At 42.0% G+C, this 27398-nt stretch overlaps 1 protein-coding gene across 10 annotated transcripts in view; it reads right to left on the bottom strand.

The window, feature by feature from the left end:
• Positions 1 to 21852, bottom strand: part of LOC140378779 (muscleblind-like protein 1) — a 62649-nt gene extending 40797 nt beyond the window's left edge. For 9 of the 10 annotated variants that reach the window (XM_072464134.1, XM_072464145.1, XM_072464142.1 and 6 more), the window contains exons 1-2: positions 14036 to 14144; positions 3375 to 4240 (exon numbers count right to left, since the gene is read on the bottom strand). In XM_072464134.1, the coding sequence (XP_072320235.1) occupies positions 3375 to 3548 (174 nt within the window). In that variant the 5' untranslated portion in view covers positions 3549 to 4240; positions 14036 to 14144. Of the gene's footprint in view, positions 1 to 3374; positions 4241 to 14035; positions 14145 to 21672 lie in introns of those variants that run through there. The other variant, XM_072464135.1, reaches the window with a different exon arrangement.
• Positions 21853 to 27398: the final 5546 nt, after the last annotated feature.

Genomic DNA, 27398 nt, shown 5'->3' with positions numbered 1-27398 from the left:
AATGGAGGCGTGCACATACTCAGCGCTGCCCACTGCTGTACGAGCGCCATGAGCCAGAGGATATGTGGTCCCACTTTCTCCTCATACGGCGCATTTAAACTCCAAAAACAACAAACCATTTGCAAAACGTTGGCACTTCACTTTGGCACTGTTTTGTTTAAAGTCAGAGGGCTTGCCACAAAACCTTTCTGGCTTTTGTGTGTGCGATGATTTGTTCAGAAGAAGTGTCAGAGGCAAACATTTTGTCCCAGTTTATTTCCACCTCTCTGAGCTGTGTTTCCTGCCGCCAGCGAAGTATTTAACTGTGTTCACGCCACTCTCTCCTCACTTCAGCAGCGCTCGGACCCTATGACTTACAACAAATATCAAACATGTCGGAATTCCCTGCGACAGTACGATCAGCATGTGTTCTCATTGTGTGCCGTAATCACAGCTTATAACCCACAGACACATGAAGGAGCCAAAATTCAGCCGGATTTTGAAATTGTCATGCAACAAATTTGTGTCAAAATGGTCTGAAAATCGCTGAGTACGCCCAGCTTTAAGCTAAAAAAAAAAAAGGAGTGGAAGAAGCGCTCAAAATCTTTACTGTTATATGTGTACTGTTATGGTAGTACTATTATCACTCTGATGTCACTATACTACAACTATACTACCACCTTTCATACTACTTTAATAACTGTAACGATTGATATCACTAGTACAAATCATCACTGGTGCCACCAACATGGCTTCTACTGCTATATTATTATTACAACAATAACCTTGTATTGAATCACAGTCAATCCAAACTCCGATAACAGCTCCTGCCTTCGGGTTTACACTAGATAACATACTTTATTAGTATGTTATTAGCATATAGTGTCTGCTTTTAAAATAGACGAAAATAGACTAGAATATTTCTGAACCCTACTTGTCATTAGCAAATACAGTAATGCCGGAGGAAAAAGTAGGTAGGTGAAAACATTCAACTTAAACCTCAAATGCAAAATACAACTTTTTGTAAACTAATCAGGTAGCACTATTATAGCATTATTAAATGCTCATAGAAGTATATTATATTAAAATAGCCCCTTTAAACAGTGTCATTCTATTCCACCTATCTAAATCTGTCTAAAACTGCTTCACAATGGCAATTCAAATAAAAGAAAATATTATAGGAAGTTAGACATCACCATACAAAACCATAAGCCTATTTTTAATCTTTATTTTTATTCATTTTTTTTTAAAATTCTATTTCATCTGATAGCTTATTGCTGTGACCAGGACAAGTTCCTATGTTTTTGTATTGTGTTCATTGACAAAGGCAATAAACCTATCCTGAGTGTGATGACAGAATCCCACGACAGCCCTGTCAATCCATTCTACCAAACTCAAATGTAAGAAACACATTCTGCTGCTTTGACAAATGGTTCTGGGGAAGGATTCTGCATACACCTCCACCCCTGCACCTCTCCTTCCCACATCCACCTGTCCGTCCTTTTCTATCCCCTTGCCCTCTCTCCCCAAGCCTGGCTGTGTGTTACAAATTCATCCGCGGATAAAGCAGATCTATCATTCTGTCACGGAGGCAGGGGAGGGAGGTAGACTGTGGAATGCCCCAGCGCAGAGCAGGGATGGGCTACGCTTCCATGCACATTCCCCCTAACCTCCCCAAAGCAGCTCAGGCTCACGATGTCTCCATGACCTCCACAATGCTCAGGCGCCCATTCAATCCTGGCTCACCTGGCTGTACCTGCCTGTAAGCTCTCTGTCCAAGCAGCTCAGAACAGGGAATAACACGCACCAGAGTTTCAACCGAGGGATCCCAGCAGCAGTCGGGCTTTGGATCGGCTTGACTGACTTCTTCCCGCCGCTCTATACTTACAATAAATCACACTGCACGCTGCCAATCAGATAGGCAGGGGACAAATTGCAGGACATGTGCGCAGCAGCAGACAGTCCACTTGAGCCAAAACAACCAAGATTTACTGCACTGATATGTCTGTATCCAACACATTCCAGCCACAAGAACAAAAACACAGGGAGCTCAAATGCTGCTCCAAGATTTGTGCAATATGTCAAATGATATGCCAATTCCTGCTCGGCACACACAGCAGGAGCCAAAAAAATACAATAAAAAACATATAAGCATTTTTGTCTCATAGGCTTTGCACGCACATTTGACCCACTGAACTCTACTGAATATACAAATGGGATCTGGCGTAAGTGTATCCAACCTATTCCTTTGCTCATCCGTTTGTCATTGAAACGGGCCAAAGTGCAGAGTTATGCATTTCCTCCGGCCAAGATCTTCAAACGTCTTTAAGTCCATTCATCCCAATCATTCTTGCTAAGCCCCAATCACATGCACATTCTTGTCTCAATGGATGTGACTAGTGTGAGTCCACAAAATAAATGAGGGAAAACAAACCATGCCTGTAAAAACACAGTTTGACAAAGCCGAAGCTTGTGCTACATTCTATTTAATATGTACACATCATTTTTTGCCTGACTGGCGGCTGGGTTTCCTTATTTCTATTGGACGAGTGGAAGTGTGCCACAGCTTGCAGCACTATTGAACTTTGGCTGCCATGGCGATCGCTGGGCTGCTGTCAGCGGTGTGGTGCCTGCGCCACTGAAAACGATCGGTTTCATGGTATTGCGGTGCTGTTGTCACTTTGTGTGTGTGTGGAAACTCTTTACGGTGTATTTAAATTGATCAGAGCTCCCCTGTGAAACAGTGAGCACATGCGTTTGGATCTCATTTATTACAGTAGTTAGCCGTGGTTATTGGTCTAAAATGTTTGATGAGTCCTTAGTACAAATTGCTGTGACTAGTCCAGTATATTTCCTAGTCTTCCTACTGTTTCATGCTCTTCCCCCTCTGCTCTTATGGACTGAGGAGCTGCTTGGTGGGAGTGTGTTGTCTTGGTGCCAGGGTAGAAATAGAAAGTAAATTACAGGGTCTTCTGAGAACTCCCCGCTGCGCTGCATGGCCTCAAAATAACACACACACACACACATATACCCGCTTCAATACAAATGTGACATCCCCACAGTGCCCTACTTCTTTGGCCTGTTGATGTGATCGCACAGGTTTGGCCCCTCAGTCTCCACAACAGATGTGATAGTCATTTTAAGTTCATCTGAGCACACACAAACACATGCCCCGCTAATCCCCAAACTATTTACAGATATGTTTTCAACTCCTTGTTGTGGTTTCCAGTTACCATTACGCATAACCATCCACAGTTGTGTCATAAAAACAGCTATTGCGTGGCCACTGAATGACCTGAAAGAGATGTCATTTCAAACAATGGCTATCAGTGCTGCATATTGTGAGCAGGAAAAAGACACGCTGAATGAAAGTCACAGGTGCGTGTCAGGCTCACCTTGAGGGAGTCAAAGCAGGCGATGACTCTGCCGTTCTCCACCTGACAGCTTTTGGCCGGGTGGGCAAACTTGCACTCGCTGTCCAGCCGCGAACACGTCCCTCGCTGGAACTCCCGACAGACCTCCAACGTCAGCCATTTTGTGTCCCTGATGGGTGTCACGTTCACCGCCATTTTGGAGCGGGCAGGCCGGGTCGATTGAGCGTAAGAGATATCTGTGTGTATGCTTCGAAAGACACTGGGACAAGTGAGATGGGATAAGGAAATGACATGGGCTGGTTTTTGAGATGGTTTTGTCCCCCGGTGCGCGACTGGACTGAAGCCGGTTAGGCCTCGGGCTCGCCTACCACCCGCGACCCATGCCAGGGGTATGACGGTGTAGTGAGTGCCCGTCACCCTGGGCCTGTGCCGGGGACAGCCACGCGGTTACTCTGCAGCCTCAATCTCGATTTCTTCAACTACCTTCAACGAGCATGCAAAGTTTCTCTACAGCCAAAGATCAACCGTCTGATGAAATGAATGGCGAAGGTTGTTATCGATTAGACTGGTCCATGATGAAAAGATTTTGAGAAAAGAGAGTTAGGGAGGCTGGTCAGTGAAGAGAAGTTGTTCCTCTCACAGGAGCTAATAAAAGCCTTTCGTATTAGGCTGGGTGCTGAGGGAGGAGTGCTAGTTTCCACAGACGAGGGCTGAGTGGCATAAATGGAGAGCGGGACGGCCAACAGATTGTTAAAACACTGTCTCAACGGCTGAAGCTGGCAGCCTGGGTTCTCCTGGTTTGGCCGGAGATTGGGTCCAGGCACAGAGGCAGGGGCGGCTTCAGGAGGGCCACACCGCCGGGCTCAGCCAGACAAAGGCACTTCTCTCTGTGGGGGAAAAAAAAGAAATACATGAACGGTGTCAGTGGAGCACGCCTCAAAATACATATTTGAATTTGTAAAAGAACTCCATCAGACTGACTTTTTCATTCAAACTGCTCCCAAACATTCTCCGCCTCCCTCCCCACTGTGGCCCTCACACAGACTGCCAGTATCTCAGCTGGAAAATCAAATCAAACACAATATCGCTAACAGTAGCACTCGAGCTCTCAGCCGTGGACAATTTATTTAAGGGGAAGACAGTGAGGAAAAGAGAGCGATCAAGGCAAAAGGAAAAAAAGGCCTCATGAAGAAGCAGTGCCAAAGTTTGAGTGAGGTGTAAATAAGCTAAACCTACCATATTTTAAATGTGATGGAATCTAAAGTACTACAGTTAATGTTACATACTTTTTGCTCTCTGAATGTGTGTGCATAACTCTGATTTTTGTGGATTTAAAGCCTAAATGAGCAAGTGTTTTTGAACTGGTTTGTTGATCTGTGAGGCCTGGCGAGATGGTAAATGGCCAATCAGTTTGCTGTAAGTCTGGCGTCACTTGGCGGGGGGCCAGGTGAGAGACAAGACACAGATCTGACCATCGCTCCATCACTGCCTAGGGAGAGGCAGCCAGGCTCAGCACCTGTCAACCCTCCTCACTCTGCCCATTCTACAGCTGTATTAGCTCCTAAACATCATCAAATACCAAAGTACATGTGAACAAAATGTAAAGTGTAAATGTATTATTCACGATCAGATATTTTTGTTCAAGGCCAGACTAAATACGGTGGAAAATTATGGATTTGCTTTTAACACTGCGCCAGCTGTAGAAAAAGTGTTTGAAAAAGGGCTTTTCACGGAAGAAACGAGCCATGATGAAAAGAAGGTGAGGCGGAAGAAGAAAGAGGTAAAAATAGTCTTTTGGTCAAACAGGGATTGCTTCTGTGTCATGCTCCTGTCTCCCATCTGGTCCAGTCACATCTGGGGTGAACTACTTTCACACATCCAACATGATATTCCGGGTAGACCATAGGTGTAAAACAAGAAACCAAGGCAGCCACAGTCTGTAACGGAGGTACAAAGACTTCAGGGAGGTCATCTCTTTTACTGTGTGAACCCCACTTTATACGTGTTCTCAATATAAATGTATCGTTATAGGTGTAATGATTAAAGTGATTCAACACATATAGAGTGCATCAAGTCTATATACGTTGCCTGCTGTGCGGAGATAAACAAAAATGTGCTGATTCGTCAATTTATCTTAAACATTTGAGCTCTTCGACTTAACATTACTACATTTAAGCGTTTACTGTCGGCTAACAACGTCACGTCCTACCGATTTTTCAGCGATAAAAGAAACATGAAAGAAAACGCTCGGGACCCCAACTTCTCATCACCCAAGCACATAAATGCATTAGTAGACAGTTGAATAATACAAATACATACATTACATCAATTGAGGCAGCAAAACAGCCACAAAGGTGATAGGTCAGAAAGTGATAATTCTGTCTGTATTTTCTCTTGGGGGGAAAAAAAAGAAGAAAAAAAAAGAATAAACGGGGTTAGAAAATTGAGGCTTTGGAGAAAGATAGTATATAAATAAAGGAGTCATCAATAAGCATCTTAGCATGTGTGAATAATGGATGTGGCCATTTCCCGTTGCCAGGGGCTGGAGATATTATTACACCATCCGATCAACTCGCCAAGGTAATAAGTAGGAGAGGAGCGAGGCCGTGGCACATTATGAGCCCCCGACTTCACGACCCACACACACACTCATATGCACACATACACGAAGAAGAAAGGAGGCATAGTTAAATATCCCACTATACGTAACGGCAGCTGCATAACCAGGGTTCAAGTAACTCCTCGTTTAAAATAAGCCACATAAGCGAGTGCTAATGTGTCGGCTAAAACAGGCACTTGTTTGCAGTCTGGATTAGCTCATGCTCAGTGGAACCTCACAGGGTTTGGGAAAAGTCCCTGCAATAATAGGACAAAAACAACAGAAACATGATCGCAGGCAATGCATATATAAAGGCACATACTCTTTATAGTTTTGTGAGAAGTAAAGGGCAGTTTGAACTTGAATAAGATAAGATAAGATATTCCTTTATTGTCCCACATGGGGAAATTTCATTGATGCAACGCAGGTAGATACATGATATGAATGTGACAATTGTGTGCATTAGTTTGTTGGTTGGTTTATTAGCATGTTTGTTGGAAAGTTGTGAGCAGGATCAGTTATTTAAAACTCTATTTGGGACACACAAAGCGCCTTTGAAACTTTGCTTGAATTGAAAAAAGGCCTAATATATAATTGTATAACTGCATTAGTGTTTAGTGGTGAAGATCTGTGATATTTGCTATGTATTTCTAGCGCAGTGGCTACAACTAATTAGAAAAAAACAGCATATGAGGCTTTTGGTTATAAGAAACAAAACTCACCTACAAATATATAGCGTACATAAAATAAAGCAATGATGCAAAAGAGGAAGAGAAGGACGTTGGTAACACAAAAGGTTAAAGGGCACTAACTGCTGCAGCAAAAAGCAGATGTCTGGAAGCCTCATATTACATCAATGGCTGAGTGACCAGCATATCACTTATGACCTGGACTGCCACTGTAAGGACCAACAAGGAAACTGTGGTACACAAATAAAGCCATGAAGAAGTGGTGACAAGAAAGAGGAAGGCACTGGAGGAAGACTGATAGCAGGTTGGCAAGGGTAATTAGCCGTTGAGCCGTTGAGAGACAGGGGGTAAAAGTGTGCATAGTGCTCCAACAACTAGGCCTGTCATGATAACACGGTTTGAAGTGTGACATTTAATTGCAGAAAATCATACATTAATCCATAATATTAATGTTTTTTTATGCCATTATTCCATTAACCTGTTAAGTCCCACCTATTTTTGCCCATCCTCACCTAGTCTTTCAATTGGAATTTTCAAAACTTGGTATACTTTGACCAAAATACATGTGTTATACATCATATCTACTTTTTATAATATGCAAAGCAAGGTAAGTGGTGCACAGGCAAAGCTAATGCTATTATATTCAAAATATTGATATTTGATTACAAAATAATGTTAGATTTCAAATTGCTCTAGCAGACATACTTCATAGTAAACACTCTAAATCCACTACAGTTATTGTCCTTCTGGTCAACAAAAGCTTTGTGAAATTTCAGAGCTCTGGTTCCAAGTTTCTTAAAACCGTGGTTTTTATAATGTATTTTCGCTTAGAATTGCATAATAGTGCCCTAATGTATCCAAAAGTGCCAAATGCAACTAACACAAACGTATTTCTTCAAACTTGTCAAATTACCTGCTAAAGTTTCAACACATTCTGACAAAACTTGAATTAGGACATGGTATATACCACCTTATTCCGCCATTTCTCTTCCAAGTGCTTAAATGTAAATGTCTAAGCAAATGTATTAGCTCATCCATTGTGCACCACTTCCCCTGCGCCTCCTGGGGCTTTACCTGGGAGTTTGACACATCTTTTTGAAGCTTTTATGAGTTTAGTGCTGTTTTATGTTAAATCATAAGACTGGCTGTTATTTAGTAGAAAAACATTGCCAAAAACTGCTAAAGCTGATGAGCGAGTTAACTTCAGAGCTATCTTTTTGGGGCCTATTCACAATGCAAGGGCACAATGGCGGAGAATAGGCTCATTTTGAAGAGGAAAAGTTGGAAAACATAGAAATACCAAGGAATCCTTTCTTATCATTATTTAATTTAGCTCATTTGGTACTTTTTGTTTTACGCTATTAAAATTTGCATTTTGATGTTTTTTTGGAAACAGGGAGTACTTGCCATGATTGAATTGAATAAAGGCAAGAACATCATAATTGTAGTGCTGAATATATTGCCCTTTTAGGTTACACAGTGGCATGAAATGAATGCAATAAACTTTTTGTGAGAAAAAAAAACAAAACTTTCCAACAATATACAGCATGTCTTTGTAGCTTGACCTCAAAACATCCTTGATCAGAAGCGGTGGGTGTTAAATGAACCATATCACAAAAACACAAGCTAGAATATATACATAGCAGAATGAAAATGTTTCTGGTGAGGTCTGCCACCTGCTTGTCTTAATGGAAATATGATTGCTTTGCCTGGATTTGTCCACAGTATAGCATTAAACTCCCATACATCCAGTTATAGGTGTTTCATTGGAAAACATGCACTCTTTCCGTCAGCGGGCTCGCCTCTCCACAGATCTGACCAGTAACTTGGACTAGTGGAGAGAGTAGAGATAGATAGTTGCATGTTTAATATCATACTATTGACTCTTCATGGAGATAAGAAGGGGGCGGTCCAAGACAAAAGTTATGAAGTGCACCTTTAAGTAGTTACTTAAGTATCATTATTGAGTCAAAGATGTTGTCACTAGTCACTAGTGAGGGACAAGATATGGCACATAAAATAAACATTCCAAAAAATATTCTTTCGAGATAGTGATCATGTGACAGGCTCAAATATGACATAATAAACATAATTCGTCATGCACTGATGCAGCAGTTTAATTTGCCACGCTGGTTCAATTCTCCTTTGTTCCTTCTGCTTTCTTTCTAAAAATCTGCTTCTGCAGACTCCCCACTCTGCTGTGTCTCAAACAACTAGGTGAATGTGCCTTGTCTTTTAATAGTAACTGTCCAGATTTTACTGGTCTGGAGCTTCCCCCTCATATCTCTTCTACTAGCTCTATCTCCGCTTTTGTTCCTTGTTCACACAACACCTTATGCTGCAGTAGCACGCTAATGTGCTGCAAGGTCATCATCTCCACAGCAACCAGAAATGTCTGTTTAAAGCAAGGACAAAGTGCTTAGTGGTGTCAGGCCTGGCATCATGGTTCACTGATATACAGGTAAATTACATAAAAGACAAGTTAGCTCTTTAAAAATAAGATGTTTCACTTTATAACCCACACTTTCTATTGTATAAATAACAAATATTATACAGGTACTTACAGTATAAAGATCAGACACCATGAAAAATACTACATGGATTAGCTTCAATTTAAATGGAATTAGAACAAAAGCAACAATACAGTTACTTTAAATCATCTTGTAATGGCTGTTATTTAGGGAAAACAAAAGGGGAATATTAATGAGTGGCCAGCTAAAAAACTCTTTAAGGATTAGTTAGGCAATTTAAAAAACAACAACATTCCAATATGGGTAAAGCATAAATACTCACAGAAAGTAAGATAGTATACGCAATGTGAGGCGTGACTTGGTGCAAAGACCTCCTGTCTCTTTTATAGGCCATAAAATATGGACATAAACCTGGAAGGCAATAACTATGCGGCCATTGCATTAGCCGATAATGTTTTATTTTTATCTTTCAATTTTGTAGTCCTGTCTTTGCTGTGACAAGTATTCAAATTACTGTTATAATGTTTAAAGAAGACATACAATGCTTTTTTTTTGCTTGGTAGATAATTAGTCTACATCTTGTTCATTGGAAACCACAATATTCATCTAAAAATGTATTTCTAGTTCAAAAGCACAGAAATAAATCCCTTAATGCTTTGTCACTCCATATAAGCAATCATGCATTATATGTCTACTTTAAATAATTTAGATATAAAACTAAATATCATCAATTCATACATGAGAGAAAATCAGCTTCTTGAACACATCCTGGCAAGTTCAGAAATCTGATCCGATATTTTTGGAGCTGAGTGCCCATTACAGACATGGTAATCTTAGACTTCCTTGCATAACTCATACTGATACTGGGCATTAGCATTGACCGCAAACTATGAGACAGCACTTTTAGATACAACACTGTACTGGAAGGTCAGCTGGAATACTAGTCGGTAGCATTTTGCATTCATCTTACGTATGCATTTGCACCATCACATTCACCGCGCGCACTTCCTGCTCCTGCATATAAGCAACTATAGCACGATGTATACGTCCGGCTTCTTGGGCGCTAAGACAAACAGCGGGAGGAGGGGGGAGACAACAGGGGCAGTCAAGTGGCACATGTGCAAGCTGTCGTCTGCTCCGTGCTATCAGCGCAAGTGTTTAAACAGCCCTGCGTACACATACGGACAGGAGGAGAACCAGTTATAGGCGACGTCTGCAGGGAGTTGAGATAATATATGTTTGCATTTATGACAGGGGGATTCATTTGTGCATGCTAATCCGGCCAGTAATTACATCCAGTTGGGTTGTCAGCTTGATGAAATGATTTTCACCGGCTTTTGAAACGCTATCTCGTCTCCGTGTCTCTACCTGGATTCTGGTGGTGCCACTGTGGTGTAATGCAGCAGGGGATGTCACTGAGTTCATGGACATAAACCAAGCTACTGCCAGACCGGGCTGCTCCTCTCAGGAATAGCAATGGAGGAGGTGCGAGAGTGTGTACGGGGAAGGGCTGGGAAGAGTGGAAAAACATCGACAATAAGCGAACAAGGGACCGACAGACAGGAGCGAAAGAGTGAGTGAGAGAGGGGAGACATGTCAGGGATAGAGATGTAATACAGCGGTAGATGAAAAAGTAGTCCGCCCAGCGCTCCTGTGCACGTGGCATTTCAAACCAAGTGCCATTATCAAACATGAAAAAGGAAGAGAAGCTTTTTATTCCGACACGCCAGACAGACACTGGTCATGTAAAAGCAGGCAGGTGAAGGCCAGAGGCGGGGTTTGGGAAGACAAATTGGCAGGCTGATGGGGAGACAGGTGGACAGGAGGGTAGATACAGGTTACACGTCCCAGTGACAGACAGCTTGAGGATGTACAGCATGTAATGAGAAGGAGGTGTCAGACTGACGTATAAACAGGCAGACGGATCGAAATTATTTATGGGCAATAAAGTTGGGGCAATGTTGATTATGAGAACGAGATTGTTCTACAGCTTTCCAATCCAAATACATTATGGTGTACTATTATTAAACGTATCACTCACAACTTATTACAAGTATAATCAATTGCATTCTTTAAATGACTGCACATGTGTAGTGGTTTATCCAGCCTTTAAGAGGGAAACACTTCAGTTTACTTATTTGTTTACAGTTTTTTGTCCCTGCACATATTTTTTTATTGGATAATACATTGTATTTGTTGTAGAAGGAATAGCACAGCAATGTTCTAAATACCAATAACATGAATTATGATTTGGCATAGGTTTTACCCAACTTACGCTTTCAATTTCCAAGGACAAAGTCAATAACGCCTTAAAAGGAAATCATCAGGCATTGAATAATCTCAACATTCTTACACTATCATCCGGGTTAAGAGCATTCTTTTCATTCCTCTGTTTGCAGCATTTTAGATCACCTCAGGAAATACCAAAGAAGTGGATGTCTCCCAGAGGAAAATTCATTTTCCTATGTCCCCGCATGAAGTATCTGGCAATGAACACCACAGTGACTTTTGGTCCAAAGGAGGATAATCTGTCCTCCTCAGCTGTCTGTGACCAGTGATTCAGTTTGACACCTTAATCTGAGGAAATCACACTTGGTTCCCCTCATGGAGCCAAGTGTATTTACTATAGATTACATCTCCCACTACTGTGCATTAGTCCTGTGACAGCTTTGCAGACTGAAGGGAAAACAGCAATCATACGCCATTGACCGACTCCCCGTGATTTCACCACTCCCCAAATTGCCTCAGAGGACCATACCAACACTGACTGTCCACCAGGGCTGCACAGTATAGGAACAAAACATTACCAAGAAATTGTGAATATTGGAATAAGCAAGACAATGACTAAATCAGGACTAGCAGAGGACCAGGACTGTCAAAGAAGGTCTTAAAGAACACGCGTTTGTATTGTTATTGGCCGTTAAAGGGAGCACTTTGGCATCTTATAATACAGCATTATACAGTTCACTTTCTATCAGTCTGGCATTCCCTCATCCAGATTTGGTGTTAGCACAAGATCTAGTAGCAGTATGGTTGAAGAAAACAAAAGCTAGCTTGCCCCGAACATGCTAGTACAAACATGCAGTTGTAATAATGTAATCTAAGTCTAAAAGTCTAAAGATGATTTGTTGATTTAACAAACCAGACGTTTTTTTATGCTTAAACAAGAAGAGTAGATGATTATGTATATATATACGTTCCACTGCCATCACCTTGATCAGTAGATGCTGCTTCTTTTCTTAATAATGAACTAATGTAAATCAGGATGTGCTGATGTTTTTACACATACACACACTAACATAGCTCATCTGCATTCCTCACACCAGCCCGTGCCTGCTGAGGACAGCACAGAGATGACATCATTTCCAAAGGACACATTAGTTAAAGGGAGGAGGCGGCAAGAGAAAAGAGGACACATATATCGCCTTTGTATAAATACACAGAAAGACAGCTCGTATAATGCAAAGGGTCTTGCGTTTCTCCTGGGTGGGAGTCTATCTTGTTAGTGTTTTTTAGTCTAGCTCGTGCGCTGCTAGATTCAGTATGTATTGGAGTGCTTTTGCGCTCTATCTGTTCTATACTCTAATGACCTTGTAGAACTGCAGGCTCTGATCTGCAGAGGAGCTGTTTCAAAGCACCAAAGAAAATATGTGAGTTAGAAAAACCCAGACAGAAAGCTGCATTAAGACAAACACAGATGTGCTGCTGCTGCAGCTGCTGGATATAGTCCGTTCAAAATGAAATATGAATTTAAATTTGTCCCTCTATGTAAAGATATTATCCTTTATCTTTTCAAATTGTAAGAAAGAACATATCACAAAGTGATGGTTCTTGTTTTTTTCCCCATGCCATTGTGGAAGTCTCCAATCAAAGGCAATTGTAAGACAATATTAAAGACTTTAACAAAGAAATTTGCCTTGACTAAAACCAACAACTTTATTGAATAATTACAAAGAAAACCACTGTTTCTTTTCAGCAAGTACAATCATTCTCCACATTTGAGCCGTACTGGCTTCAGACTGTAGAATGTATTTAAGGCACACTCTCAGGGCGGTATTGATTGATTGCATTATTATTGTCATGAGTAAATCTCAATTAGACAATAAATCTCCTCGTTCGGCTTCTAATTATAAGGGTCAGATAATATTTACATTCAATGCCACAATCTCTTAGTGCATTAAATCATGGAAATAAATTGTACATTGTAACCCATGGCTGGCCTCTGCTGGATATCATTCATGTAGAAAGGTTTTCTCTAGCTCGTTCTTCATTCCAGGAAAATGTTGCCTCTATTTTGCTCTGCTGTAGATTTCAATACTATATAATTTGACTGATTTAAACAAATACACAGGACAGTTTGTGACTTTTGTTTGGACTGAGGTGCGCTGTGTTCCCCGGTGTTAGTGCAGCCGCCCAGGTCAGTGCAGGAGGTGAATCATTTCCTGAGGCCAGACTGGTGTAAACACTAGACTTGTCATAATACAGGGAGAGGGACGTCTGCTCACAAGTCTGCCCATTACGAATGTATGTTTGTGTTTTCAATCATCCATCTGAACATGTGCCCACTTATTTACCTCGCGCTGTAATGTCAAAAGAGCTCCAAAAGAAACAAGGGGAGGAACACTGACATCAGCCTGCCACACAGTGTGTCGCTGACTACCCCGCGGAACATTAGGCACTAACCATTCATCCGTCTGCTCAGCTCTTTTCCACATTAAAGTCTCCAACCACCATGCATTGCCAGTGAAGTGTGCAGGCCATCTGCATACACACACACACACACACACACAAGCACCATATATACTGTAAGTTCTCCAAACAGATGGTAATGAGAAAGTCGGAAAGCGATAAGGCGAAACCAAACACGAGAACTCAAGTCTAGTCCAAACAGAGTCACACACGCAGGCAAAAGCAGAGACTTACTGTATCTGTGCATGGGCTCATCTGAGTGCTGCTGAAGGAAAGTGAAAAGCACATGCTCTCCGGTTCTCTCTCCGTCACTGTCCTCTCCTGGTTCCTCCTCTTTCCTTCAGCCCTGCCTCCCTTTCTTCCTTTTTTCTCTACCTCCTTGCCATCCCCTCACTCCCTTTCTCTCTCTTTTCCTTCTTGATCTATTGTATTCACACATACCAGCTTCCATATAAGGTCGCACAGCTAAACATGTCAGACGTAATTTATCCACAGAAGTTCACGTTTCGGAGCTTGGATCTCTTGCAAACTCCTGTAATGTTGTTAAATTTCAAAAGTCACTGCTGCATTTATGTGGATGTCTAACAAACGCTGACAAACAGACCGTGAAAATGCAAGTGGAGAACAAAAATGCAATGCACAGGCGCTGCACAAAGCCCACTTTTCTCCCTGTACCATCTGTGTCTGCAGGCTGTAAATCACATCTAGTTGTTTATAAGAGGCCCACCTGCCCACCTCCTCAATAACCCCCCTCCCCATGCATCGTCCAGTAACCTACCTGGCTATATAAAACATGAGTGACAGGCACGAGGAAGCCAGCTGCTGTAAATAAAATTAGTAGTGGATTCAAAAGAGGGAAGGAGGGAAGGAGGAGGAGTTGAAGTCCTTTTTGTTTCCCCACCCGAGTGTGAAACAAATCAGAAAGATGCCGGGGAGTTTAAAAGGAGACTGAGATAAAAATAATGTGTCAACAAATAGGGCACCACATAGAGAGCCGTGCAGTCTGCCATGAAGGAAGAAGAAGAAAAAAAAAACACACACGCAATTCTCTCTGATGATGTGTCAGGTTTTTGCACAATCGATGGCTTTAAAAATACATGCACGCTGACCTCTGCGTCGCCTGCTCCGCTTCGTCTGGATGAGTTTTTCATGTTGCGGCGACCTTTATACTGTGCTTGGTGAGGCAGACAATAGCAGGGGAATAGATTGACTCAGTTCCTTTATGTCAAATATGACCACAAGGGATTGAAAACTACTATGCACACTGCCAGTGCCAAGCCCGGATAAAACAAGGGTTATGTCTGAAACCTATTTAAGTGTATCACCATTCTGCTTTTTACTAATGGTGTATTTAAATGGTTTTAAGTGATAGAAATATAGAATTATCAATCATGTTTCGGGTAGTGTGCCTCCCCGAAGTACATAAATAAGATAGGATAAGCCTTTATTTGTCCCACAATAAGGAAATTCCAGTGAAATAAATATATTATAAGTTACAGCAGTAAAGCTATTTCTTGCAATGTTTACATCTCAAGAGACCAAAATATCTCAAAAGTAGCTGGCCAGTGAATCCAGGAATACAGTATATGTTTGTGTGTATCTACTGTGTGCACACTAAGCAGACTATACTACAGTTCACTGACAGATGAAGTGAATGCGGGTTTTCTCTCCATAATGTTACCATTTGTCTGTGATCAAGTTGATGTTTTAAAAGGTTTAAACAAGAAAGATATGAGCATGTTTCTTTGAGAGTATTAGAGGTGGGTAATAAGAACGTTGTTTTGAAGAGATATGCGAAACTTGAGTATTAAGTATCTTGTATAGTAAAAGAAAAATGCAACCAACAGAACTGATTAAAAGCAAAAAATGAAAGGTTATGATATAAACTTTCAACTAAGGTTCTAAGGTGATATTTTTGCACTTTTGTGATTTATTTTACAGTCATTTCACATTTGTCTGATAATGAAAGTTAAACCCTGACTTATATTTTTAAAGACACTATTAATACATTTTTGTTGAACATACATAATTTCATCTGATTATCATTTCTAGGATACTCCCAAATTGAAATATTTTTATTGATAAAGATATGAGCGACTATAACCTGACTATTATCCTGTCAGAGTTACATAAGCTAATGTAAATGGCTTTAAGCAGCTAAAGCCATAATGTTATGCAGAGTACAGGCTGCTATAGCAGAATAGTGAACCGTATAGAGCATTTATTAAGATGCATAATTCACATAACTGGGCACATGATTCTAGTTTGATTGCATTTATTGACAATGGACAAACACAAGGATTAGCATTAGCATTAGCCTTTTGCATCCTCCCCCTTTCCAGCTTGGTCCACTCGCCGGACAGCCAGAGTCCTAGTTCAGTTACCATGGTTCCTAACTCCATCAAACAGGACGTCAGGTGTGTGTGTGTGTGTGTCAGGTGTGTGTGTGTGTCAGGTGTGTGTGTGTCAGGTGTGTCAGGTGTGTGTGTGTGTGTGTCCGTGTGTCAGGTGTGTGTGTGTGTGCGTGTGTGCGTGCGCGTGTGTGTGTGTGTCAGGTGTGTGTGTGTCAGGTGTGTGTGTGTCAGGTGTGTGTGTGTCAGGTGTGTCAGGTGTGTGTGTGTGCGCGTGTGTGTGTGTCAGGTGTGTGTGCGTGAGTGTGTGTGTGTGTGTGCGTGTGTGCGTGCGCGTGTGTGTGTGTGTCAGGTGTGTGTGTGTCAGGTGTGTGTGTGTCAGGTGTGTGTGTGTCAGGTGTGTGTGTGTCAGGTGTGTCAGGTGTGTGTGTGTGCGCGTGTGTGTGTGTCAGGTGTGTGTGCGTGAGTGTGTGTGTGTGCGTGTGTGTGTGTGCGTGTGTGTGTGTGCCAGGTGTGTGTGTGTGCGTGTGTGTGTGTGTTAGGTGTGTGTGTGTGTGTCAGGTGTGTGTGTGTGTGTGTGTGTGTCAGGTGTGTGTGCGTGTGTGTGTGTGTGTGTGTGTCAGGTGTGTGTGTGTGCGTGTGTGTGTGTGTCAGGTGTGTGTGCGTGTGTGTGTGCGCGTGTGTGTGCGTGAGTGTGTGTGTGTGTCAGGTGTGTGTGCGTGTGTGTGTGTGTGTCAGGTGTGTGTGTGTGCGTGTGTGTGTGTGTCAGGTGTGTGTGCGTGAGTGTGTGTGTGCGTGTGTGTGCGTGTGCGTGTGGGTGTGTCAGGTGTGTGTGTCAGGTGTGTGTGTGTGTGTCAGGTGTGTGTGTGTGCGTGTGTGTGTGTGTCAGGTGTGTGTGTGTGTGTGTGTGTGTCAGGTGTGTGTGTGTGTGTGTCAGGTGTGTGTGTGTGCGTGTGTGTCAGGTGTGTGTGTGTGTGTGTGTCAGGTGTGTGTGTGTGCGTGTGTGTGTGTGTGTGTCAGGTGTGTGTGTGTGTGTGTGTGTGTCAGGTGTGTGTGTGTGTGTGTGCGTGTGTGTCAGGTGTGTGTGTGTGCGTGTGTGTGTGTCAGGTGTGTGTGTGTGTGCGTGTGTGTGTGTGTCAGGTGTGTGTGTGTGCGTGTGTGTGTGTGTCAGGTGGGTGTGTGTGCGTGTGTGTGTGTGTCAGGTGGGTGTGTGTGCGTGTGTGTGTGTGTCAGGTGGGTGTGTGTGCGTGTGTGTGTGTGTCAGGTGGGTGTGTGTGCGTGTGTGTGTGTGTCAGGTGGGTGTAACCAAGTGACTCAGATGCACATCACTGGCTTGTGGCGGCCATATATCAGGCTGTTTGGAATGTAGCACTCCATTGGTTTGTGTGCGTGGAGTGAGAGGCAGAGGTGTTGATTGAGAAATCGCTGGCAGCGTGCTTTCCAAATCGCCGCTGATAGATCTGAGCGTGGCGGTGTGTGCTAATGTGTATCTCCAGCTTCTATAAATATTTATTTATTTCTTCATTGAGTCCATGCAGTGCCACGCAGACCTCAGTCATCTGGAATTTCAAAATGAGTCTTAGAAAAGTTTTCATGGACTGACATGGATAAAAAGGACAGGTTGGTATTAGGGATAATAATTAGTAATAATTGGGGATAATTGTGATTAAACGAGTCACAATATAAGTAAGAACTAAAACATTTAAAGAGAAAGGTCATTTCAGTTCTATAATAATAACACTGTAATGGTTCTTTCAGTAATGGTGACTGTTTAGCTTTAGTTTTTAGATCAGAAGTTTGTCAAGGACACTCCAAAGCTGTAAATTGTCTTAATTTCATTTGGAATTTCTTTTTTAGACACATCTGGCACAACCTCAAGGCACACTAGTCAACATGTTAGACAGAGGTTTAAAGTAAATCAAGGATTTCACAGTCCTTTGATAATGGAGTCTATAATCGTGCACAATCATAAAATCACGATCTTTCTTCTCACAATAATCAAATCAAATCAAATCAATTTATTTTTGTAAGGCCCAAAATCACAACAACAGTTGCCTCTGAGGGCCACAGGGAGAAATGAATCATAAACTCATTTGAAATCGTGACATCCCTACAGGTGACATCATTGTACTGTCGCTTTTTTTCTGCTCCATACATCCTTTTCTCTGCCTCCTCTTCTCCATCTATAATCCTAGCCCATAATACAGCATTCAAATCACACTATATTAGGGATTACTTTGGCAGCCCACTTTAAACTCAGCATTCAGCATTCTACTCACCATTTCCCTTCTCTGGACACGTTCAGACCATCTCAATATGGCCTCTCTGACTCTATCGCCAAAGAATGTAACATGAGCCGGCTCATTGCGCTCCATCTTAATCCTATCCATCCATGTCACTCCAAGACCAACATGTTAAGCTCTCTTCATCCCTGCCTCTTGTGCGTTTAGTCAGTGTCATTATTCTGTCTCCATTGTCGTCTTCCATGTGTTGCAGTGCGCGCCTGCCATCTTCTACCGACAGGGGCGCCTATAAAAGGGCGCTCCCTCTAGCTCTCACTCTCTGACCTTTGACACTGCTGTCACTTCCGGGTTTGCGCCGAGGGTTGGGCTCCCGTCGTCCTCAGGTATGAGGTAGAAATATGCTGATAATGGACTATTTTAATTTCATTTTAACCTACTTTGGCTTCTTCAGTGCCGTCGCTCTTAGGGCCTCACCCCTGCAACGTCTCGCTTGTGTGTCTGGAGGCTCGCTGTGCCCCACTGTCACTGTCAGTGACCTCGTCGTCCACGTTTGGTCGGTTCCGCTGTCATTATGCCCCGGCTGTTTGGCGTAAAGCCTGTGGATTGAGTCGTGGTGAGTCGGGAAAGTGGTACGTGTTGCCACGTAAAGGGGCTGTTGAACTGATAAAACTGTTCATAGGTAACTGGGAGGTCAATGGAGCCGCTGCGTGGAACGATGGCACTGAGGACGACCTGTTGTCTTGTCTTGCCTCTTCTTCTGATACCCTCATTGTGTTTTATTTCCTGTGATTGTACTGTCTGATGTGGCGGTCCTGCACCTGGCGTGACAGGCTCCGTGAATGTGAGCTAACCAACACTAATTTGTGGATGCATCTTGTGTACGATACATTTTAACTGAAAAGACAATTAAATTATGTATAAACTGAACCAAGTGTCTGTCTGCCAATAACGAACCTGCGTGTCCTTCACTTTCATTTCGGTCCTGGGCCTATCCCAGGTGGCGTTTTTGGTGCTTTAATCCATCTCCTAAACTGAGATATTTATGTAAATGCCTGTAACCCCCTCGATCAAATCTACAGACAAACGCTTTGCATCTCCACTGTGTGTGAAGTGAAGGAAGACTTATTATGACATCTACTTCTGGTGCACATGCCATGGACAGATTTAGTGTTGGGCTCATTGACACTTAAGAAGGTCAGCTGCTTTTCTCCACGTGTCACTGTGCAGACTGCAATGAGGCAAAATAAGACTTGTAAAAGAGCTGCTATTAAAGTGAATGAAAAACGAACGCAGACGAAATGTAACCCTAACAAGATTATGCTATGTGTAAAAAAATGTATTTCTGAACTCTTAAAAGGAAAAAAACATTAGTGAACGAGTTTTTGGTGGTCAAAATGGTGCCAAAGTGGTTAGTGAGCAAAACCGCTGCCATTCACAGAAAAGCAACTGATATAATACAACAGAGAAAATCAAATCTACCCATTCATCATGACTTTATCTGCATCGCTCTGTAAAGTCAGAGTTGGATGCAGTGAGAAGGCGTCCAGAGGATATCACAGATCTTACAAAATGGAAAATCCAGCTGGGCAACCTGGAGCGTGTCTGAGTTTCTCAGCTTCAAGAAGCAGGCCTTTGTTCAAACAAGGAGCATTCGAGGTGAAGTCACTGAATGGCTCACATTAAGAAAAAAAACAGCCTCATCGATCTGTGACAATAGTACAACTGGAAGCCTGTTAAGGTGTTATATGATATAATATATCATACAACATTCAATATAACATTTCTCTTCACAAATACTTAATTTATTTTTTTTAACTCTGAGAAAAGCTCATTGTTTATTTTTCTACCTGTGTTTTATTATAAAGTATGTTATGTATCTTGTGTTGTGTGTGATTTCAACTGACTCTAGCACTTTGAGATTTGCTTCGAAATGTCAGATAAAATATATTTTTAATTGGAAAATGTAATCATTGTCATACAAATTAAAAAGATTTTGCGTTTGATTCTTCAGACTGAATAGGCATGTTCAGAAAGGCTCTCTTTCCCTATACAGATGGAAACATACACGTGCATCTTAATTAGTGCCACACAACACTGGCTACAATTTAAACACAGCTGGGATAGTCTTTGCTTTTGTCACAATATTGATAACGAAGGATCTCCATTTTTGAGTTCTGACAGGTGGATTTCTGCACGGACAAACAGAGCTGCTCAGTCTGGGCTAAATTGAGAATAATCTGAATATTCATCAGATTTCTTTGTCTGATCCACATTTGCATTTCATTTTCTCAACGGCACAGCAAGGACAGGGCACAGACACAATCTCAGGGATCTCATTGCGACTCTTTCGATGGAAGTGTTACTTTAGGGAAGCATGGAGAAAATATGATGTCACTTATGAGTCTCTGGGTGGAGAAGAGCGATCTCTCATTTGAGTGAGGGTAATAAAGTTCAGGACTCCCACCCATTTGAATTGCAGCATTTTTCAGCCTGTTCTGTGTCTGGCACAAAAGATGAGGTCACGAGCCACAGAAGTCAGTCACCACAAAGTTCACTGCTTGGTCCACTGTCACTGGAGAAGTTACATACATTCAAACGCATGCAAAAAAGTGGCATAATGCGTAAAATATTGCTAATGTGGAGTTAAGACTCACAGCTCTTAGTATAAATGTTTCATAAAAGGCAGTACTTTTCAACACAACAATACTGGAATTTAAATTTGAAAGGCAGTATATGCTGTTTAAATGTATATAGCCTTGGCCACTACACTAAGCATATGTCATTTACACAATACATTTACAAGGATTCTGTTTTTGTTTTTAAAGGTGTGACTTTGTTTCATTTCATTTATTTCATTTTAAGAATTCTATGCATCTATGAATACCGTTTTTCACGAGCAAACAATTGAAACTTCCTGAAACATTTCACCATGACTTCCACATGCATAACCCCTCTTAAAGGCAGTACAGTGACAAAACAGTTTATGCAAAAACTGATCCGCTGTTTATTCAAATGAGGAGCTGCAGGAGGAGAAGCCGCACAAAGTCAACCAACAGCTCCACTCACAGACTAACAAAGACTACACATGCTCCGCAACGCACCACGCGACGAGCAACAGGCTGCCAAGTTGTCAGCATCATAATCCGTCCGATATTAAAGGCTGATCGCACATTGCACGCACGCTTCACCATCCCCTCCGCCGGCCGCAGACATGTGGACAGAGTGCGTTCGGGTCTGTCGGCGCGTTCGGTCAGACACGGGAGAGAGGACGACTCACCTGCCCCACTGCTCTGTGTCGCTCGCTCGCTCCGTCCGGGCCGTCCGAGTGAGCTCCTCTCCTCTCTCCACTGCCAACGGGAACTGATGAATGTGCACGACTTCAGCCCCGCAGCGTGCAGTGCATTATGGGCTATGGGTTTCTCTCTCCTCCTCACCTCTCTCCTCCTCTCCTCTCTTGCGTTGGCACAGCGGTTAGAGGGGGATGTCCTCGCCTCCTGTCTGGATAGAGGAGGGCCGAACTGCACACACACACACGCATTATGCAGAACGTTTCATGATGACGACTGCCGCGGCTCCGGTCGCCCTAGCAACAGTCTCTTCCTCGCTGCTCCCCCCCTGCTCCTCTCCGCTTGTAGCTCTTCAGGCTTTCTCTGTGGGTTCTGTTCAAATGGACAAATACAACAGAAACATTATTGATTGTTCTTTTGTCAGAGCTTCTTGTTACAATATATTGAAATGTGTGACCAAATTAGAAGACAATAAAGATGCATTTGCATGAGACTGACAACTGTTGCTCAGTCTCCGGTTTCATAAGATGAATACAAAGTAAATAGTTGCCTTTGTGGTTGTTTTTTGTTGGTTGGGAAATGAGTAGAGCAATTGCTTAACAAAGCAGTAACAAAGGAAGTGTGGTTTGACTGATCAATAAGATAAATGATGTTTGGACTCAGAGTTAGAGAGACACTTATTTATTACACTCGGGTCCTTCTTTGTAGTGACAATCTTGTTATTTATGTGCTTTAATTAACGCTGATCATTATGAAAGGCCTTACATTATTGCAAGGTTAGACTAAACAAACTGGAATGAACGAGGATGATAAAGAGATCTGCTCTCACCGTATCCCATGGCGACTGAGTGGGAGGAAAGCCATGACTGTCCTTCAGGCCCTGTAAATCAGCACTTCACAGCTGAGACGTACACGGCAACAACACTACACGCTAATGCCAACACGGCTAGCCTCTCCGCCTCATACACACCAGTTTTACACTTGACCCGACAACGGTCCATGGCGATTGCACGTCTTATTGACTGCACCAGCTGCCTTTTTGACAAAGTAACTAGGTCAGCTCAAATACACATCAAAATCATGTGTCCAGTAGCCATGGGAACAGGTAGGAACTAAAAATGGAACACTTATTTAATTTCTTGTTCAAATAATTGCTTGATCTTATATATAAAAATAAATGAAAGATCTAAAGCAAAAAAGTGATGGTGAGTTTTATCAAGAAAAACAGTGCTGCTTTTCTCCTTTACATTATTCTTCTGCTGCGCAAGGATTGTGCCACAAAACATCCTCCACAGCTGCCCCCAAAGGAAGAAAAATGCATTAAATCAATAGAAATCATAAGATGCACACATTGGGAGAAGCTGCAATTATGACTGAAACCTCATGGGCTTTAGGTAATGAAGAGTACTTGATTTTAGGGACAGCAAATAACCTGCCCAGATTGGAAAGCCAAGGTGATTAGGCTGCTCTTTGGGAGTAATGGCAGCAGCAGGTGTCCACAGGCTCCATGTGCCTTGTCTATTCATTAGAGACATTAAGACTAACCAGAGGACACGTACACACACACTCAGGCGCCCCACTCATTGGAACTATTCATTAACAACACTGCAGTAGCCCTTAAGCTCAATGACCATTGATTAGGCTTATGCATAATAATGGCGCAGCTACCGAGCCGTATTTATTATGGCCTGTTTACTTTTTTCACCTCTTCTGCTGTTTATCAGTATAATTCCTACCTTGAGTCGGCAAAAGGATCCTCTGAGGAGTAGAATCAAGTAATCACTGTAAATATATTTAATTAATCGATTCCTATTCATAATCCTCACTCAACTTATATAAGCATCCTCAAAGCACTAAAAGCTAAAGCATTGCGTGCTATCTACCATTGCTTCAGGCAAAGTATTTCTAAAGCATTGGATTGTTGATGCAAACACATGCCGCATCACAAATATTTGAAGAGCTAAATATCAGTTTGTGCAGTACTCTCTCTGGAGTGAGAGTCTTGGTGCAGCCGCACTGTAATACTATGAGACTTGAGTCAGACTAGCTGGTGGCAGGCTGAATGGGCCTTGTAAAAGTGCATCTGACAGAGAAATAATCATTTATTTTTAAATACGTGTTAAAAGGAGGATGAGTCGGGGGCTTGATGTCTGTCTCTGTTACAATCAGCCACATTTCACAAAGAGAGCTCTGCTGCAAACCCAATGGAAAAACCACAGAAAGATTTAAATATTTCTAAAATGCAGACTGTCAAACTGTGCTTACATGTGGTTTGACTTTGCATACACTTTTACAGCGAGATGTGAGGTGGAATACTAGACTTTCAATCCCTGGTTTTACAGTCCCAGAGACAGAAGTAGAAAAGCTCTCCATATGGCACACAACTTGGTATTCAATACCTGCTACGCATAATTGCATACTGCTGTTATATCCTTGAGCAAGGGACTTCACCCACTGTGCCAATATGAATGAATGAGTGTGACAGAAGACGTTTGGGTGTGATGGGTGCAGGTTGTAGCCCGGGTGTAGCTTATACCACCACCAAAGTGAATGAAGCATTGTCCACTAAGACGTTTGTCCGAACATGCTCACCTAATGTAGTGGTTGTCTGCCCATACGCACCATCACTACCCTTCACTGCATTCCACACATGAATGTTTCACTGTTGCCGGGACGATAATGTGATTGTTGAAAAGTGCTGTACAAAAACAAAATTCCTCTTTAACTCAAGTCACACGGAATGGTGCAATAGAGCCGCAGAATTGCCCGTCTGTGTCAGCATGTTACTCGTCATTTACAATACGTAATATGAAATGTGTACTTCTACTGCAGTGAGAGGGCGTATATACTGCAATACACGCGAGAGAAGATACTGCATGGACTGAGGCGAAATGAAACAATGAACGACGATAATGAAAGTCCCAGTGGTTCTTAGTGAACTGCATTTGCCCATCGGTTTGATCCATTGACCTGACCCTGCCTTGAGGAACGCATCGGTCTTGAATTATAAAACACACATATCAAGTGAGCGGTGAGCAATGTGTGCTTGCTTTGCCCTTGGTATGTACAGCAGGTAAATATTCATAAAGATCATCCGGAGGCTCGTTCCGAAAGGTGTGAGATCGGGAGTTGAAGATGCCAGGAGATAATGAATATATGGGGAATAAAGGCAAGAACTTATGCTATTAGGGCTAAAGAATTACAAATGAAAACACATTTATTATCATTAGTGTTGTTTTGTTGAAGTAGAACTATATTGCCATGGACAAAATATCAACAGGTCAACACTTAAAAATACATATATGTTTGGCTGGAGGTTACTGTTAAAAACTGTGTGAGAAAAATGTACATTTGCACTGCTTTATTCATTCTTGTGACAATATAATAACGCAATTGCTCTAACAGAATGTGACCAAAAATGCGGCTGCACCTTGACAATACAGGATCACATTTTCAGTTGGATTAAAATAATACATGTTAGTGAGTGGTGCGCTGTACACACTCAATCCAAAAGCTTCCAAAAGCTTTCCCTGCAAACATTTCAGCTCTTCTGGTCCCGACACGTAAAAGGAAGAGCAAACTACAACAGGCAGATAGATGAGGTGACTGCAGTGACTTTTGTGTTTGTCCCACACTCTTTACAAGTGAAAAATTCAATAAAGCCGTTTCATTCTGGCCTTGACAGAAGACGCATATAACGGTTCCTGTAAAGAATGAAAATGCTGATCGCTTGAAATTCAGCCTCACAGTCCGTGTTCAATGCTGCTGTTGTCTCACGTTGTGCTTTATTTTAGGTAAGTATTCTTGTTTGTATTGATCTAAAGCTGCAGTGGTCAGAGACAGCATATATATATACACCGCAATATACGCTAATATTGGAATCAGTACTATTATTCACAAGCAGCTAAGGCAAGAACCTTTGTAGAAAAGAAATTCGACGCTGTTTTAAACGAGGGTAAACAAGACATTGCTGTCTTTTTAGCTAAAAATATGGGTTCGTTCTGGAGCTGGCCAGCTTAATAGACTAATTAACTCAAAGCCCACGAGGACAGTGAGCTACTAATGAAATTAAAACCAGCTCACACTACACTTTGCATTAAAGCCAGACGTGCAGCTCTGTTCGTTTACAGTTCTATGGACAAATTCCTTTTCTTACAGCTCCGTTGATGCCACGTGGAAACATGTAAATCTCTGGCACACACGCCCACCTCCAACACAATGAGTCTTATGATTTCACACTCTTTTCGCCTTTCCTTGGGAGACAGTAATCCCCGCTGCAGCACTAATAGCATTAGCAGAGCATATCCAATCCTTTTACCATCCTGACAGGGAGCACACCACCACTGAGACAGGCACATTGTGGGACTACACTACCCATACTGCCATTGGGGCTTTAAGAGGACAAAAAAGAAGGAACAAAAGCAAGATGTGATGGACTGTGATTATTATTTTACAGATATTAACTCACAACCTCCACAACAACACTATATTGATCTAATCCTGATTCCTGAAAGCATAAAAACTGTTAAGGCCGTGACAGAACTATTGTCTTGGTTTTTGTAGCTAACACTTTAATGGACTTGTATTTTCAACTGGTATAAGTACGATTAAATATCCATGGTTTTCAGCGTGATAAAAATCCAGCAACAACTGAAACTGTTTTGAAATGGCAAAAGTGTTCAAAATATAAAATATAAGCAGGAAACTGACACCCACGAATACAAACACATGTTCATACGTTCAAATGGCTGCATAAACCATTCGAAAACAATGTTAACATAATATTTCAGAGTGGATTTTACAGGCAGCTTCTGATGGGTTTGGGGTTTTGCTGCAATGTTACTGAATTATTCATCTATACCAATAGCAGACAGGCATTTGTTGTTTGTGTATTCAAAGGAAATGTATGCAATTTTCCTGGGTACAGTCCCGGCTTTTATGTATGCATGGCGTTCATGTCACACCGACAGATTGGCAGGTGGCAATAGTCAACAAAGAGCGACGGGGGAAATGAAGTCATGCCTTATTTCTCCAACCACGGTCCGGTCTTCCTTCCTCCTGTTATCCACTCTGCTAAACACCCTTCCTCTTCACTCCAGCTCTGTCTCTTTATCCGCTCACACTGACTCAGAGAGGCTGTAGTCACTGAAGCTGTTTTATGTCTTTTATTTTCAGTGTTTCATAATGTTCAGTGTTGCTGATCTTCCAGGAGCATCAAGGCAAGAAACACACACCTATGATCAAAAGTGTGAATCCTGTGGGTCGACCCGTCTGTTTTAAAGGCGTATAGTAATTAAAGATGTATAAATGTATGAATTGTGTCAGTTGTTTATTAGGCATACAAGGAAGAAGGAACATATTTGGTGTTTAGGCCTGTGTCTTTGCTAAATATCCCTTTGTATTCTCAGTATTCAACTTTTTAAATGTATAAAACTGAAAACACAGAATACAACACAGAGAGAGAACAAAATAAAAAAAAAGGAAACAAAAGACACCCAATTAAGTAATAGCACACAATGTCCAACATAAAATTCCCACTTTGTGCAAATAATATAACAGATCCATGGTTCAAATAAACTTTTTCGAGTTACACCCTATTCAATTGTAGAAGTTTCTAAAAAAGCGTAAACATTTTTATTCCTATAGCCTTCAGTTCTTTTTTTAAGGATAAAGTTTACAGAATGATTCACTCCTGCGGTTCATAAAGATATCTTAA

This window comes from Eucyclogobius newberryi, unplaced genomic scaffold, assembly GCF_026437365.1.
Source record: "Eucyclogobius newberryi isolate DKJ021-1_F unplaced genomic scaffold, fEucNew1.0.hap1 SCAF_10, whole genome shotgun sequence".
Taxonomy (NCBI): Eukaryota; Metazoa; Chordata; class Actinopteri; order Gobiiformes; family Gobiidae; genus Eucyclogobius; species Eucyclogobius newberryi.
Note: the sequence above shows the minus strand (reverse complement) of the source record. Positions and strands in the feature narration are given on the sequence as shown.